The sequence below is a fragment of the Ammospiza nelsoni genome, chromosome 13, assembly GCF_027579445.1.
Source record: "Ammospiza nelsoni isolate bAmmNel1 chromosome 13, bAmmNel1.pri, whole genome shotgun sequence".
NCBI classification, from domain to species: domain Eukaryota; kingdom Metazoa; phylum Chordata; class Aves; order Passeriformes; family Passerellidae; genus Ammospiza; species Ammospiza nelsoni.
In genome coordinates this window covers 15799745-15813953 of record NC_080645.1, presented here as the reverse complement: position 1 = coordinate 15813953, position 14209 = coordinate 15799745, and the positions used below count along the sequence as shown (strand labels likewise).

At 50.0% G+C, this 14209-nt stretch overlaps 2 protein-coding genes across 3 annotated transcripts; one reads left to right on the top strand and one right to left on the bottom strand.

Annotated features, from left to right (window-relative positions):
* The first annotated feature begins 2 nt into the window (after positions 1-2).
* Positions 3-7201, top strand: CIAPIN1 (cytokine induced apoptosis inhibitor 1). Its single transcript, XM_059481252.1, has 9 exons — positions 3-77; positions 2129-2310; positions 2598-2750; positions 3600-3676; positions 3926-4094; positions 4300-4373; positions 4706-4821; positions 5355-5424; positions 5951-7201. The coding sequence occupies exons 2-9, from the start codon at positions 2154-2156 to the stop codon at positions 6059-6061; spliced, it is 927 nt and encodes a 308-aa protein (XP_059337235.1). The 5' UTR covers positions 3-77; positions 2129-2153; the 3' UTR covers positions 6062-7201.
* Positions 7202-9178: 1977 nt separating this feature from the next.
* Positions 9179-13629, bottom strand: LOC132079154 (uncharacterized). 2 transcript variants are annotated; one of them, XM_059481625.1, is made up of 6 exons: positions 13446-13629; positions 11844-12236; positions 11408-11458; positions 10787-10891; positions 10268-10314; positions 9179-9976 (listed from the first exon to the last, which is right to left on the bottom strand). In XM_059481625.1, the coding sequence occupies exons 1-6, from the start codon at positions 13504-13506 to the stop codon at positions 9788-9790; spliced, it is 846 nt and encodes a 281-aa protein (XP_059337608.1). In that variant the 5' UTR covers positions 13507-13629; the 3' UTR covers positions 9179-9787. The 2 variants fall into 2 exon arrangements, with proteins under 2 accessions (XP_059337608.1, XP_059337609.1); XM_059481626.1 differs by lacking the exon at positions 11408-11458.
* Between the last annotated feature and the right edge of the window lie 580 nt (positions 13630-14209).

Below are 14209 nucleotides of genomic sequence, written 5' to 3'. Positions count from 1 at the left end.
GCAGAGCGCGATGACGTCACGGTGACGGCGTCAGGCCGGGACGAGCGAGCGGAGCGGAGCGGGCCGGGCCGCGGGAGGTGAGCGGCGCGGGACGGGGCTGCCGCTGCCCCTTTCTCCCCTTAAAAATCCTTTCTGAGACCTTGTCTGAAGCGCTGAGGGGGTGGGTGGGCTGTGCTGTGTGCGTGTTTGTGTGTGTGTTTAAGTAATTCCTTCACGAAATTTCCTCACGTGTCCTGTCCTTGCTGCCGCTGAACCGTCCCTGCTCGGTGACCGAGAGGTTTAGTGCGCCCGTTCCGCCTGCGCTTCAAATGCGCACCCACTGTAGGGCCACAGCCTTGCGCCGCCGCAGCGTCCCGGGCCCGCCGGGAGCCGGAGCGTTCGGGCCCGCCGAAGCATTTCCAGGCCGCCGGGAGCCGGAGCGTTCGCAGCTCGGTGGGAGCCGGAGCGTTCCGGGCCCGCCGGAGCATTTCCAGGCCGCTGGGAGCCGGAGCGTTCCGGGCCCGCCGGAGCGTTCGCAGCTCGGTGGGAGCCGGAGCGTCCCGGCCCGCTGGAATCTGGCTGTGCTGCGTCAGGAGGCTGCAGTTTACAGCTCTGGAGTGGTTTGGGTTGGGAAGAACTGTCAGGATCTTCCCTTCCACCACAGCAGCTTTGTAATCTACCGAAGCAGAACCTGCGCTATTGTTTAACCCCTCTCCTTGCCCTGTTCCTCGGGGCCTGTTAAATGTGTGTGACACGGAGATAAGGGCCCCTCCTCCGCGGCCTCCTCGCCGCATCTCTGGGCGGTGCTGTTGCTGTTGATGCAGTTTGGGCTCTGACTGATCTTGCAAGGTCATCACCTGCTGGTCAGAGAGGAAGCTGTGACTTCGGGTTTATCTTTCCCACCTTAGCCTCGCAGCCTAGGTGTCTTTTGAGATTTTCAGCCTACTTCTTGGGAAAGGTGACTTTTTAATGGGATTTGTATGTGTGGTTACAAATGTTACTGTCTGCTGTAGCTGCTTAGCTTGTGTCACGCATGCAAAACCAGCTGTGAGGTGTTACAACCTGCAGTGTACATCCAAGGTGTATATTCCCTACTGGATTGGTATTGTGGTTGTTTTAGTGTGAATTCCTACCACAGGAGCTCAGAAAAGGCACAGATTGTCCCATTCTGAACTTGTTGGCAGTTTGCAGGAGGGAGGGGGAGTCCACAGCACACAGAGCCAGAGGAACTGTGGGTGAAAATCCACTTCCCACCTCACTGCAGTTAAATTTGGTACAGCATATCCATGAGCTGTGCTTCAGTGGCAATGTGGTGGCAGCAAGGCATTGCTCAGGATGTGTGATGTAGCAATTCCTGGTAAAGACCTTGTTTATAACTGTCTCTCCAGAAATAGGTGTGTTGTTTCCAGGTAACTGAAAATAAACTGGGCAACTGTTCTGGCCAGCAGTGCTCTCTGTTCTCTGTGTTGTGTTAAATTAGGAAGAAAATAGGTTTGTGTTGGACAGAGGAAAGAGGGGAGATCATGGGGTTCAGTAGCTGGTGCTGCTGTGAGAACAGGTGATGATGGGATGGTATTGCCATACAAGGAATACAATCTCATATAAAAGTTTAGTGGAGACAGCTTTCTCAAAACTGTCCCTGCACATTCTGTTCTGCTCCTCCCTCCCTGTAATTTGCTCACCCAGTGCCACCAATCCTAACGGAAGAGCCACAATCTGGAATGCTGGGAATGCTGAAAGTTACTTTTTTCTTCTCATGTACTGCATAAGTAAACTCTGCTAGGTTGTGTTTGGAGTAGGAGACACAAGGCAGTGTTTAATGTCAAATAGCTGTCACTGCTCAGGAAATCCAGAAATCCTGTGTTTTTCTTATTCAGATTTCTAAGGAAAGCAGGTGAGTTTTTTTGTTATTTTGTTGATTTCTTTAAAGCATGGCTTGTAGAGTCCCATCAATGAACTGGAGAGAAGCTGAACTATGCCCTGAGGTGTAGCTCTTTCGTCATGTCCTGCTAACGCTCAGTTTGTGGGAACTTTGTGTTGCCCATTTCCAGAAAATTACCCCCACTTATTAAAACAACTCAGCTGATTAAATCACAGTGCTCAGAGGTTTGTGGTGTGTTTGGCACTCAGCCTTGCCCTCTCTCCCCAGCCCTGCCAGGTTTGCTGCTGCTGCAATGGGCGAGTACGGATTGGCTCCAGGCCAGCGCGTGGCCATCATCTGGGACAGCTCCTCGCCCGTCGAAGCCCTGAAGGATTTGGTGGATAAAGTCCAGTCACTGGTGGGAGCTGATAATCATATCTCTGTGGAAAATGTTAACCAGCTGCCTCTGTGTAAGAATGAGCCTTATTTTTCATTGTTTCCTTAAAAGGGAGAGAGTTCTGCTGCTGTGTGAGCCAACACCTTCCCACTGTGGGAGTCAGCAGTCAGAACATTGTCAGCACCTGCTGCTGCCTCTTACCTGGGCAGTACAGCAGGGGAAGTGATGCACCCTAGCTGTGCTTTAAGCTTGGTGTCTTTGATCAGTTCCTGCTGTTGCACTCAAGCATGAGGGAGGTGGAACTGGTGTTTAAAGCTGTGTGTACATGCTCAGTTGTACCATTTTGCTCTTTCTTCCCAGCGGCTCATAGGAAGTCCAGCTTCGATGTGATCCTCTCTGGCATGGTGCCAGGCAGTGCAGCCCAGCACAGTGTGGAGCTCCTGGCAGAAGTAGCTCGGATACTTAAGCCAGGGGGCCGTGTCCTGCTGAAAGAACCTGTGCTTACAGAGTTAGGTGAGAGAATCTTGCTTCCATGGCAACATAGCATTTCTCGTGAGGACTAGGCTGAAATAGAAAGGACAGGAACCCTGATCAACATGGAGAGATTTTCATTCTCCTGGCACACTAACTCAAATCACAAGGTTTTTATCCTGTGCTTATGCTGGTATCCACCAAAGATGTATGCAGTCACTCTCCTATCCAAAATGCTGGACGGGCTTGTTCCTAAACTACATTGAAAAGCTTCAGTGCTGCTGTTTTCTCCTCAGGGTGCAGTGTTAAGTAGTTGCAGATGTTGTGTTTCTGAGGAGCTTCTGAAGTGGTTTTAAAAACAGGTGACAGATGTTGAAGAGATTGCCTCAGAAGTCCATTGAGAAATAATTATCCAGGAAAGGTTAAAAGTCTTTGGACTGAGTTTTAGGAGAAAAGCCAGAGCTGGACAGCTGGAGGAGCCATGAGAAGGCAAACACAAGATGATTTCTTAATGTAGCGTGTTCATTTAGGAGTCCATGTTTTGAAAACTTCATGAGTAGTTTAACAGGTAAAAATGTTGGGGAGGGAGTTTGTTTGGGGTTTTGGGATTTGTTAAAATCTTTTTTTGATGGGTATTGATTGGATTGAGAAATGTTTTGGCACATATAGAACATATTCTGAGCTAGAATGGCTTTGTGATCCCACACTGTTACTCTAATGAACAAGCTGCTGCTGCTTTTTCTGGTTTGTTCTGTTGACTACAAAGGGCCCAATTTTGGTGCAGAAGTTTGGCTCGAGTACTTCCCTCTAAAGTTCTTGCTCTTTCAGGTGTCTCAGTGAGCTCTATTCTTGTTCTTGCCTTCTCCTACTCTCTGCTTTTGTGTCTTGCAGGAAACAATACCAAAATCAAGACAGCATCCAAGCTCCTCACAACTCTGACTCTCTCTGGGTTGGTGGAAGTGAAGGAGGTAGGATTGTGTTTACCATTTCCAGAAGTGCCCTTGGGCAGTTACCTGGGGATTTGCTGGGTGATGAGGGTTTTAGCTACCCTGGTTTGCTGTAAATGTGCATGGCCACTGCCTGGCACAAATTTTAGATAGTCAGCATAGTGGTTTTCTTTAGGATTGAAAATACTGGCTGTCTGTTCACTGGAATGCTGGGCTTGGTGTTAAAATAAAGGGTTCTGCATAAGGTTAACCTAAAATCTTTCTTGGCAGGTGCACAAGAAAGCACTGACCCCAGAGGAGGCCCAGTCTGTTGGAGAACATCTGGGTTACCAAGGCAATGACCTTCTCATTGTTCAGATAGAAGGCAGGAAGCCCAATTTCGAAGTGGGATCCTCAAGTCAGCTCAAACTTTCCTCTGCCAAGAAACCTGTTCCTTCAGGTGAGGAGTGGTGCATGCTGAACACCTGGATTTGGTGGCTCTCACAAGGCATCACTTACAACAGGGAGACAGTTCCCAAGTAGGGAGTGCTACAGTAAAAAGCTATGAAATGAGCCTTTCCAAAGTTGCTTGAACTCTTATTTTTTTGGAGTAGATGGGGCAAAGGCTGGAATAACTACTATTTCTTCCTTTGATTTGGCTCCAGCAAAACCCCGTGTGGACCCAGCTGCTGCCAAGCTGTGGACACTGTCTGCCAATGATATGAATGATGAAGAGATGGTAAGTGGTTTTGTTTTCTTTGTGAGGCTTTGCTGTTCCTTCTCTCTCTCCATTCTTTCCTATTCTAAATACTTTCAGTCATGCCTCTTAGGAAGCTTTAAAACTTTAGAGGTAGAAAAACCTTCCTAGGGCAAAATAACTCATCTCTTCATGGGGTCTGGAGAGCTCAGTGGTGTGGTGAGGGCAGAGGGGAGACAAGGATGAGAGAGCAGAGCTGCAGCACTTTCATGCCAGTGTACACATAGTACCATTTCTTAGAATGTAACTCACTAGTGTCATTCCCTACTGAAAAGTCCATTTCCTGCATTTTGTCTCCCATGGTGTGTTTTCAGGATCTTCTGGACTCTGATGAGCTGTTGGATTCAGAGGATTTGAAAAAGCCAGATCCATCGTCCCTCAGAGCTCCATCCTGCAATGAAAAGGGCAAAAGGAAAGCCTGCAAGAACTGGTCAGTGCTGGAATTCATGTCTCAGTGAACCTTTCAACTGCAGCATTAAACTCTTAAGAGTTGGAGGGATTTAAAAAATATTGTAGGCAATTTGCTGTTCCTCAGAGCCTAACTCTTTTGGTTCATGTCCTTTCTTATCTTAATTATTGGAATGTAAATCCAAATACAGTGAGAATTGACCTGTGACAGCTACAGATTATTACAATGGTGCATATTATCAACAGCCATCTTGGAGGTGACTGCATAGCTTGTGCAGCTTGCCTAAAACCCTGGTTTCTCACATTGCAAGGAGAAGCAGCACATACAGCAAGTGCTGTAGTGTAATTTCCCACTCAGCTCAAACTTGAGGAGTGTTTCAACACTTGTTATACAAACTGTGGTGTTGAAGAGCAGAGTGAGGAGCGTGAGTCCAGAGTCAGTTGTGTGGTGTGACAGAGTGAGGCTGTTGCATGTGAGCAGGGCTGGCACAAGTGTTGATGACTCATGACCTTTAAGCAGAAGGATGGAGGTTTGACTTCTTTGTTTTTCTACAGCACATGTGGCCTGGCTGAAGAACTGGAACAGGAGAAGAAGGGCTCGCAGCCTAAATCTGCCTGTGGAAATGTAATTAGTAATTTTTATCTTTATACTATGGTTTGCAGTATGTGATCTGTGTGTAAGAATTCTGTTTCCTAGTCACTGCAGCCTGAGCTGGATCACTGCTTCCACAGCCTGCCTGTGCAGCTTCTGCAGAGCTTCAGCCTTTGCCCTGTGCCCATGTGCTGTGTACCAGCACATGCTGTTCTGACTCCCTGGGGCAGTCAGAGTGAGCAGTGACCCTTTCCCTCTCTGCTCATGGCCTAATCAGGGATCTGCCCAGGGGGATTGCCCTGTGGGAGCTCAGGGACTGCCCCAGCCTGGGCTCACCAAGTGGGGTGGAGACTCATGTCTGTGTGAGCCTGCACAGCTCTGCCATGCACACTAACCAGGTGTGTTGGGAAGGGGTAGAAGGGAAGCAGTTTCTGTGCTCATAGATGCTGAGGAGCATCTTGATGACATGACACCTCTTGATCTGGAGCAACCATATCACAGGGGAAGAGACCTGAAAGTGGCACCTGATTACAGACAGTGCTTTTCTTTTCCTTGCCAGTGCTACCTGGGGGATGCATTCCGCTGTGCCAGCTGCCCTTACCTGGGGATGCCTGCCTTCAAGCCTGGCGAGAAGATTCTCCTGCCAGAGAACCAGCTGCACGATGCCTAACAAAGACATGTCCTGCCACGGACTCTGCTGCTTTTCCATCACTCTGAGGTTCTTCCTGCAGTCCTCATCCTCCCAAACTCATGCTCTCCAGCCAGTACTCCATGTGGGGAGGGACACTGCGGGCACTGACACTACTGTGAGCTCACCACTTGTCACCGGCCTTGGGCTACCTGATCCTCTGGTGACAAGTCACGTATTAGACTTCATGTGACACTTTGTTTTGGCTGACCCGACTCGATCCTGGACGCTGGCCGTCACGATGGCCGTCACGGCGTGTCCCACCAGCAGAGGGAAGTACAGTCACGTGTCAGGGTGTCCTTGTGTGCCTGTGGCATTGCCCATGTCCTACAGCTCTAATTAGTCCTGATTGTCCCTGGTGAATCAGCAGCTCTGGCTCAGCCCCCAGGGCGATGGGCTCCTGCTCTCTTTGAAATTTCAACCTGCAGCCTCTTGTGTGGAGATGGTTCAGCAGCTCCTGAGGCAAGTCAGGAACAGGGAGTACCCTCAGCAGTCTGTACTCAGCAGTGTGCATGGGAAAGACTGGCAGGCATTGTGAATTTCCAGGTGTATTGGGAGCCCCTTGCCCCAGCTGTTTTCAGCAAAATGACAAAGATTCAGTGCCACCAAGAACTCGTGCCTTTAAGGCAGGGAGCTGATGAAACAAGATCTGCCTTGTCTCCCCACAGCTTTCAGTCCAACACAAGCTGATAACACAAGGGCAGTCTGAGACTGTCACCTCTCTTGGTGGTTACCCAAGTGAGTTACCTGCAGTGTCAAATACATAAGAACATAGCAATAACTTAATTTCTAGATGATCTGTGGTGGCCCTCTGCTCCCTCTCCATGAGATACTATTTATTTGTGTAGTTCTAGTGAAGCATCCTGCAGGTGTGGGATCAGGGTGCTGTTCACATTTGGTGCTGGGCTTGCTTTTCACCTAGGGAGGGGGAGGAGGAAAGCCCACATTCAGTGTCTCAGTGGGGACTGCTTTGTTTGGAGCTCTTGCTCTAGAGGATGTGACTTCTTGTGTGCTACCTGAGTTACTAAACTCATGGAGTGGGCTGGGATGAAAGGCTCTTCTGTTCTTCAAATAAAAGTGACCAATAGTAAAGCCTTTGTTTTAAGGCTGCTATTAGTGGTATTCTAAGTGTGTCTCCTTCTACTCAGCCTCTCAGTGATTTTTCAAACTGTTCAAATGTTAGGTTGTGTTCTCCATAAATTGTTCCTCTGAAAACTTGAATATGTGGTATGCACTGGAAACCCCAGATGTTAGGGAAACTTAAGAAAACACCTTTCTGACTGCTCAGATGCTGCTCTGGGAATCACTGCCCCAGTGATTGCACTGCCCAGGCTGTCACTGGTGGGATTGAAGCTCCTTCCTTCCAGAGCACAGCTTTCCCAGACCCCTCTCACTCCTCCCCAGTCCCTGCTTCTGTCATCAGTGAGAACAGCTCCCAGGAGACAGGATTTGTGTGATAAACCACCCATCCAACCAACTTGTAGCTCGTGATGATCCCAGAAGGAAATGGGTAAAAGTTCTGCACACTTACAGCCTTTGGGGGTTATATTGCCTTTTCTCAGCCTCTGGTAGTAGAAGATCAGATCTCTTTATGAGATCCCTGATAAAGGCAGCCCCTACCCTCATCTCTACTTTTCCTCTTGCCCAAACTGGGAGAAGCAGCACTTTTGTTTCTCTGCATAAGTCAGCCTTCCTTTTCATGGCCAGCAAGGACACACTGTGTGCTCCTGGCATGAAAACCCATTGTGGATGTTCCACCCAACTGCCTTGGGTGCACATAGGGACAAGGAGCCCTCTCCATATGGAGGAGCTTGGGACAAGGAGAACATTGTGTTTATTATGGTTTTACCTTCACACAGTTCCTCAACTGCTTGTGATAACACCTTTCTGAGAAGTGAAATGTGGAGGCTCAGCTCTGCTTCACCTTTTTAAAAATAGCCAATGGGCAAAAACTGCCCCCACCCTTCCTGCCTGCACTGGAGAGGTTGCCTCAGCAGTTCCTCCAGCAGCCCTGGCTGCCTTTCCCAGCCTCTTGTCACTGCTGTTGCTGCTCCAAGGCTATTTCATGGCTCCTTGCCTGGGTCCCTGTTAAAAATGCTATCCCAGATCTGCTTCCCCACTAACCTTGGGCATAAAGGAGGATGTAAATGCAGCACTATCAATGTCCCAGCTTCCTCCATTTCATTGATCAATAACTCTTTCCTGGTGAAGCCATGAGCCATGTTTTTCTCTCCATTTCTTTTTAAGGCAGTTAAGCAAATGCAGAGCCTCTGGCAGCCCTTGTTAGGCCTAATTTGATTTGCACCTCAGCTTTCCAATTTTGCCTCTTTGCAATTTAGCAAGCATGTCATTCTGCTCATGTCCTTTGTGGTTTTCCTCATGGCCTTGTGTTTTGACCAGTGGGATTCTGAAGAACTCTGCAGCTATATTTGCCTCCTCTGAAACTTCCCCTCCCTTCCCTGAGCAAATAGTAAGTGGCTACCAAAGTTGCTAGTACAAGTCTCAGGTGTCTGGCTTAGCTCTTCTTGAATTCATGAGCAGTCTGTCCCTCTTAGTTGAAGGTTTTTTAAAACCCTTTTCTCCCTAAAAAATATAATTTCATGCTACAGACACAAGAGAAGGGCTGTGCTGGTCCAGCCCAAGGGCCACCCAGCCTGGCTGTAGAGAATCACGGGATCCTGTTAGGTCAGAAAAAATGTTTAAGTGCAACAGTTACCCCGTCATTGCCAAGCTTGGGCAGGTGTTTATGTCACTGGTGGCAGGGATGTTGATGGGGCATTGAATGGAACCTGGTCATGCAGGTGCTGATGATGCCATGCCTGGCAGAGAAGCTGATGAGGTGGGTTGTTTAATGGTTGGATATCTGCCCAAGTTGGATCATATGCTCTGAGAATAACCCAGAAGATCTGGACTATCTTTTCGGGGTCATCTCTGAACCCCAGCATTCTTGTGGGTGTAACACTAAATCACTAGAGCTGTGTGCTGGTTTCAAAAGTTAACTCCACTCAAGCTGCTCCTCTTCCAACAGCAGAGGAAACACCAGGTGAGACCACATGTAGGATGATAATTTTACTGAAAAATTCACAATAAACACAACATTATCAATAAAAGGGCACAAAAGAGAGTGCTCTACCAAGGAGAAGGGTATTCACCACAGCAAAAACACCCAGCTACTCCCAGTACAAAGCAGATCCATGTGCATCACTGCAGCAGCACCTCTGTGAAGCAAGCAATGCTTTTCCATCCTTGCCCCTTGTGTTTCAAGTGAGTGAATGAAACAAAGGTCAGCCCACATCACAACAGGTGCCTGCTCCAGAGAAAATCCAGAATATTGATCCAGGACTTCTCTGGATGGCCAGCATGTGCCACACAGCACATCCAGGACCAAGCTCTTCCTGACCACCATGCTGGCCACACAGTGTACAGTGACATTCCTGAACATGGAACAAGCAGCAGGAGGAGCCTGTCAGCAGCTGGAGACAGTGAAAATAATTGCTGAAGCTTGGCAGTGCTTGGAGCTGCAGAAGGCAAGGAGAAAATGGGCTCAAGAGCCTTGTCTTCGCATGGCTTCTTCCAGGGGAACATAAAGCAGGGTTCTGCAGCCACTCAGGGGTAATATGTGTCCCCAAGACTGCACTGCTGTATGAGCTAACACCTAGTTTTGAGGAGGAAGACCCCAACAGGTGGACAATAAGCTGCTCACCTCCCTCACTTGCCCTCTTCCTTGGGGGAGACATCCACCTCTGTGCAGGCAGCACTGCCATCCCCACCACTCTGCTTCTGTTGCAATGGCTTGATCTCAGTGTAAATGACATTGGAGGAGGCAGATCCTATCCCCTTCTTTTCAAATTTCAGGTTGGCATAGGTCAGATCCTCAGTTCCTGTCACCGGGGCTGCCTGCAGGGAGACAGCAATGAGCAGAGCCTTGGCTTTTCTTTCTGTGTCTCCCTGCTAATACATTTCCACTGGCACAACTCTTTGTGCTGCCCAGGCATTACCAGATTGCTCAGAAGTGCCACCTACTCAAACACTCATAAGCCTTTATTTAATAGGAATTAATAAGTGTTTAGGACCATGTTTTCAAAAAGCAAAGCTGATTTTACTATGAAATCCTTTAAGTGGGTATTCAACAATGCTTTTTTTTGACAGGGAGGAGGAAGCAATACATGGAAAGCCTTCCCAGCTTACCGTACTGACTTGATTCCCCTCTGTCACATCCTCGCTTATGAGCTCTCCTGAAAAAGGAAACCTTGTTTAAATAGTAGTTAAAACAGTGACAATGATCTTTATTTTAAATTTAAGAAAATAATGAAAGAATGAAGCAAACATCTGCATTGGTCCTGCTGTTGTTGTGGGAGAGGATGAGGCACTGCAGCTCTGTGGTTCTGAAGATGGTCAAAGGGCTGCAGGGGTTGGCAAGGGCTTAAAAGCCCTTGGATGGGCTGGAGAAGAGCTCTGAGATGGGCTCTTCTGGATATGCAAGACTTGTTTCAATCACACAACAGGCTGTGCCATAGCCAGACTCCCAGCAGCAACTGGCCAGAAGGAAAGGAGGGGGGTGAACCTTCTCACCAAACTGGGACAGCTGGTTCAGGAGGACTTGTGAAGGGAGCACAGAGCGAGCAAGAGCAGTAGGGTGTCAAAGATGGACAAAGATCTCCCAAGCCTGACTTTGTCCAGACCAGCAGTAGAGGAAGAAATGCCAACCTGTTCTGTTCCTTCTGCACTGACACAGCAGGAAGCCAATTATGGGCATGTAAAGGAGCGTCCCAGCCGCGAAGCCAAGGAGGATGCACAGGAGGAGGTTGAGTCCTGCACACACAACATCACAGAGTCACTTGTGAGCCACCATCCATCCATCCATCCATCCAGAGTCACTTGTGAGCCACCATCCATCCATCCATCCATCCAGAGTCACTTGTGAGCCACCATCCATCCATCCATCCATCCATCCATCCATCCATCCATCCATCCATCCATCCATCCATCCCCCCTGCAGGGACACTGCTGCCATTGCCTCCTTCATGGCATGGCACAGTTTCTTCCCAGACTTGGCCTCCCAGACCCTGAACCCTCTACAGCTTCAGGGTGCTGACAATACCCAGTGGGGAATGGTCTCCAAACTCACCCAGGGGGTAGTTGGAACATCAGAGCTCCTTCCCAGCATCACAGCCTCTGATCCACTGGTGCCTACCCCAGTCTGGCACTGGCTCCCACCCACTCATGGGAAAACATCTGGCTGTTTTCTCCCTTATTGCTCCTCCCTCTTTTTCCCTGAGGACTCCTCCCACCCTCCACTCTTGCAGCCAGGGGACTGTGGGGACATGCCTTTCCAGATCTTGACTGTGACATCAGTCTGAGATCCTGCACAGCCAGAGCCTGAAAGGCAGAAACACAAGTGAGAGACTGTCCAGAGGCAGAGAACTCTTCACTCTGCTCTGCTTTGGAGCAGAAGCCTTGAGCCCACAGTCCTGGCTGTCCCTCTCCCGCCAGCACAGCTCCAGCCATGTCAGTATTTGGCTGATGTGCTGCAGCTGGAGAATCTGCAGGTCCTAGAAAGCAACCAATGGTCCAGCAGCTCCATGATCTGTCCCCCCATCCCATGGTGGGATGAATCTGCCAAAAGCTGCTGTGCTGGGCTGGCTCCTCCAGTTCTTAGGATGCTTTCGGGGAAACAACACATGGAAGAACCAGAGGAGTGCTGGAGGGAACATCCCTCTCTGGCCACCATCTCCCCCATGGAAACAGCCCCACTGCCACTTACTGAGATTTGCTGCTTGCGTGCTGTTTCCAGTGTCTGTCGAGTTTGGTCTTGTGATGAAGGCCCTGCACACACATATTCCTGTGCAGACTGTACACAGGCTTGAGCTGGTGAAATTCGTACAGTTTCCAGCCAGAAACACAGTGTTGGTTTGATTTCCAGCATCTGTTGAGTTTGGTGTTGTGATGACAACCCCAGACACACAGATTCCTGTGTGGGCTGTACCCAGGTTTGAGCTGGTGAAATTCATACAATTTTCTCGCAGACACTCAGTGTTGGTTTGATTCTCCCCCTCCAGACATTCAGGATTGTGCCACTTCGCCTGCACTGTGAGATTCTCCAAATCAATCTTGAGCTGCACAGTGATGACTGGCTTTGCCATCTGACTGGCTGTTCCTGGAGGGAACAAAACCAAAAGTGAGAGCTGAAATATAGATGATCTTACAGGGTCATGTCCCACGTGTCACTCATGAAAGACACAGTCAAGTGACTGTCCCTTTCTGCAGCAGCTGATGATCTCTTCCAAATCTGGCTGCTGATGATTCTAACCATGCTAAGCACTCAACACTGAAATGCTGCATGTTGACTTGTGCCACTGGATGCTGTGCAGTGCACAAACTCCTCTGTGCCTCAGGAAGGATTGAAAATGTGAGGATCAGGGAGAAGGCACCTCCTCCACCAGTGACACAGGCACCCAAGCAGGAAGTGCCTCAGGCTCCACCATTTCATGGAGCATGAGGTGGGACTGGGGGATTGGCAGTGGGGAATGGTCAGCCCTGGAGAAGCAAAGAAAATACAGTAAAGATTCCCTGCAGCCTCTCTGGCTTCATCCCACCCCATAGTGCTTGCTCTGGAGAATTTCAGAATCACTGAGCTGATGTCACTTCACACGTTCTCAGCTCAGTCCTTCCTCTGCCACCTCTCTTCAGTCCTTTCTTTCCACTCCAAGGGCTGTTGGTGGACTTCTGTCCCTCACACCCTTGCTCAGTTCAGAACATCTGCTCTTGGACATGTTCTCCACCCTGCATGTGTACATTCCTGCTTTGTTCACATTGGCAAAGATGAGCTGGGCCAGATCATTTTCCTTCTCCACACCCCCTCCATTCTGCTGTTTTCCATCATTTCAGGTGACATTAAACCACTTCACCTCCCTGGCAGTGCTGCTCAAACCTGCCTGGGGCAGACACTGCAAGATGAGACCTAACCCTACCAACAACTCAGCTGTGGCTGAAATCTGGTGAGCAAGTCCTGCTGGAAAAAACAGCCCTATAAGAGAGCTGGTTTTGTCTTAAGGAATATCCACATCTGCCCTGTGAGGCTGACCCCACTCTGCAGTTATCAGGCTGATAAGCATTTCTGTTTCCTTCTCCCCAACTGTTTTCTCTCCCTGCTGCTGAAGGCAAAGCCCCTGGAGCTCACAGCCTGTGCAAGCACAGCTGCAAGGGGGACCCCCTTGCAAGGCACATGGCAAGGGGCTGCTGCAGAAGAGGGGCTGAATGATGCAAGAGGGGAGGTAAAAGCAGCAGCAGGCACTTTCCACCCCTTCTGCAGGCATAAGCAAAGAGGGAAGAGTTCAGAGCAGAGGCAAGGGCACTGGGGACTCACCAAGTGGCAGCCAGGTGAGGAGCAGCAGGGGCAGGAAGGTGTTGGCCAGCCAGGGCTCCATGCTCCCCAAGAGGCTCAAGGTGCTGGGTGCCTGGTGGGACCAGCCTGGAGCCTCCCTCTCAACCTGCAGTGGTCACTGCTCAGCCAAGGGCAGCTGAAGCCTTGCTGGGACCTCACCCCTGCACCACTGGGCCAGGCAGTTTCCTCTGTGCTCACAAGCTTCCCCTCTCTTCCCCTTCTCTTGCCTCAGCCCAGTTCTTATCTCCTCTGTTCTCTGATTCCTCCTCTGGTTTCATCCTGACCACACACTCTGTGCCCTGAGACCCAAGTAATGCCACAGGAGTTGCTGAGAGCCATTCCCCACTCTGCTAGGGCCAGCCCAGCTCCCTGCCCCTTCCCCAGCTTCCTGCAGCACCACCTCCCCAGGCCACCCCAGCCTGTTGTGTTTTACCCCAGGGAATGGAGCCCTGGAGGAAACAGAGCTGACATGGGGGTTGATGTCCTCACCCATGTGGTGACGAGGTGTGCTCCTGCTGAGGCCAGGTGGGGACACACACACACCCTGTCAGCCCCACACACACCCTGACAGCCCCAGGGACCTGTGGATTGACACAGGGATGGGCTTGGTCAGAGCGCTCTGCCTGTGGGATGTACGTGGCCCTGCAGAGCCCTGCTCCCTCTCTGGCCATGAGGACCCAGATGCCAGCTCCTGTCACTTCATTGCCACTGCCCTGTATTTCTCTGCCACCTCTGGCACAAGGGAC

Coding starts and splice junctions, on each gene's coding strand:
- CIAPIN1 (XM_059481252.1), top strand. CDS start 2,154: ATGGGCGAGTACGGATTGGCTCCAGGCCAGCGCGTGGCCATCATCTGG. Junction 4,374..4,705: donor ATATGAATGATGAAGAGATG/GTAAGTGGTTTT, acceptor GTGTGTTTTCAG/GATCTTCTGGACTCTGATGA. Junction 4,822..5,354: donor AGGAAAGCCTGCAAGAACTG/GTCAGTGCTGGA, acceptor GTTTTTCTACAG/CACATGTGGCCTGGCTGAAG.
- LOC132079154 (XM_059481625.1), bottom strand. CDS start 13,506: ATGGAGCCCTGGCTGGCCAACACCTTCCTGCCCCTGCTGCTCCTCACC. Junction 10,892..11,407: donor CACAGTCAAGATCTGGAAAG/GCATGTCCCCAC, acceptor TTGTGTGTGCAG/GACTCAACCTCCTCCTGTGC. Junction 10,315..10,786: donor GTGCAGAAGGAACAGAACAG/GTTGGCATTTCT, acceptor TTCCTTTTTCAG/GAGAGCTCATAAGCGAGGAT.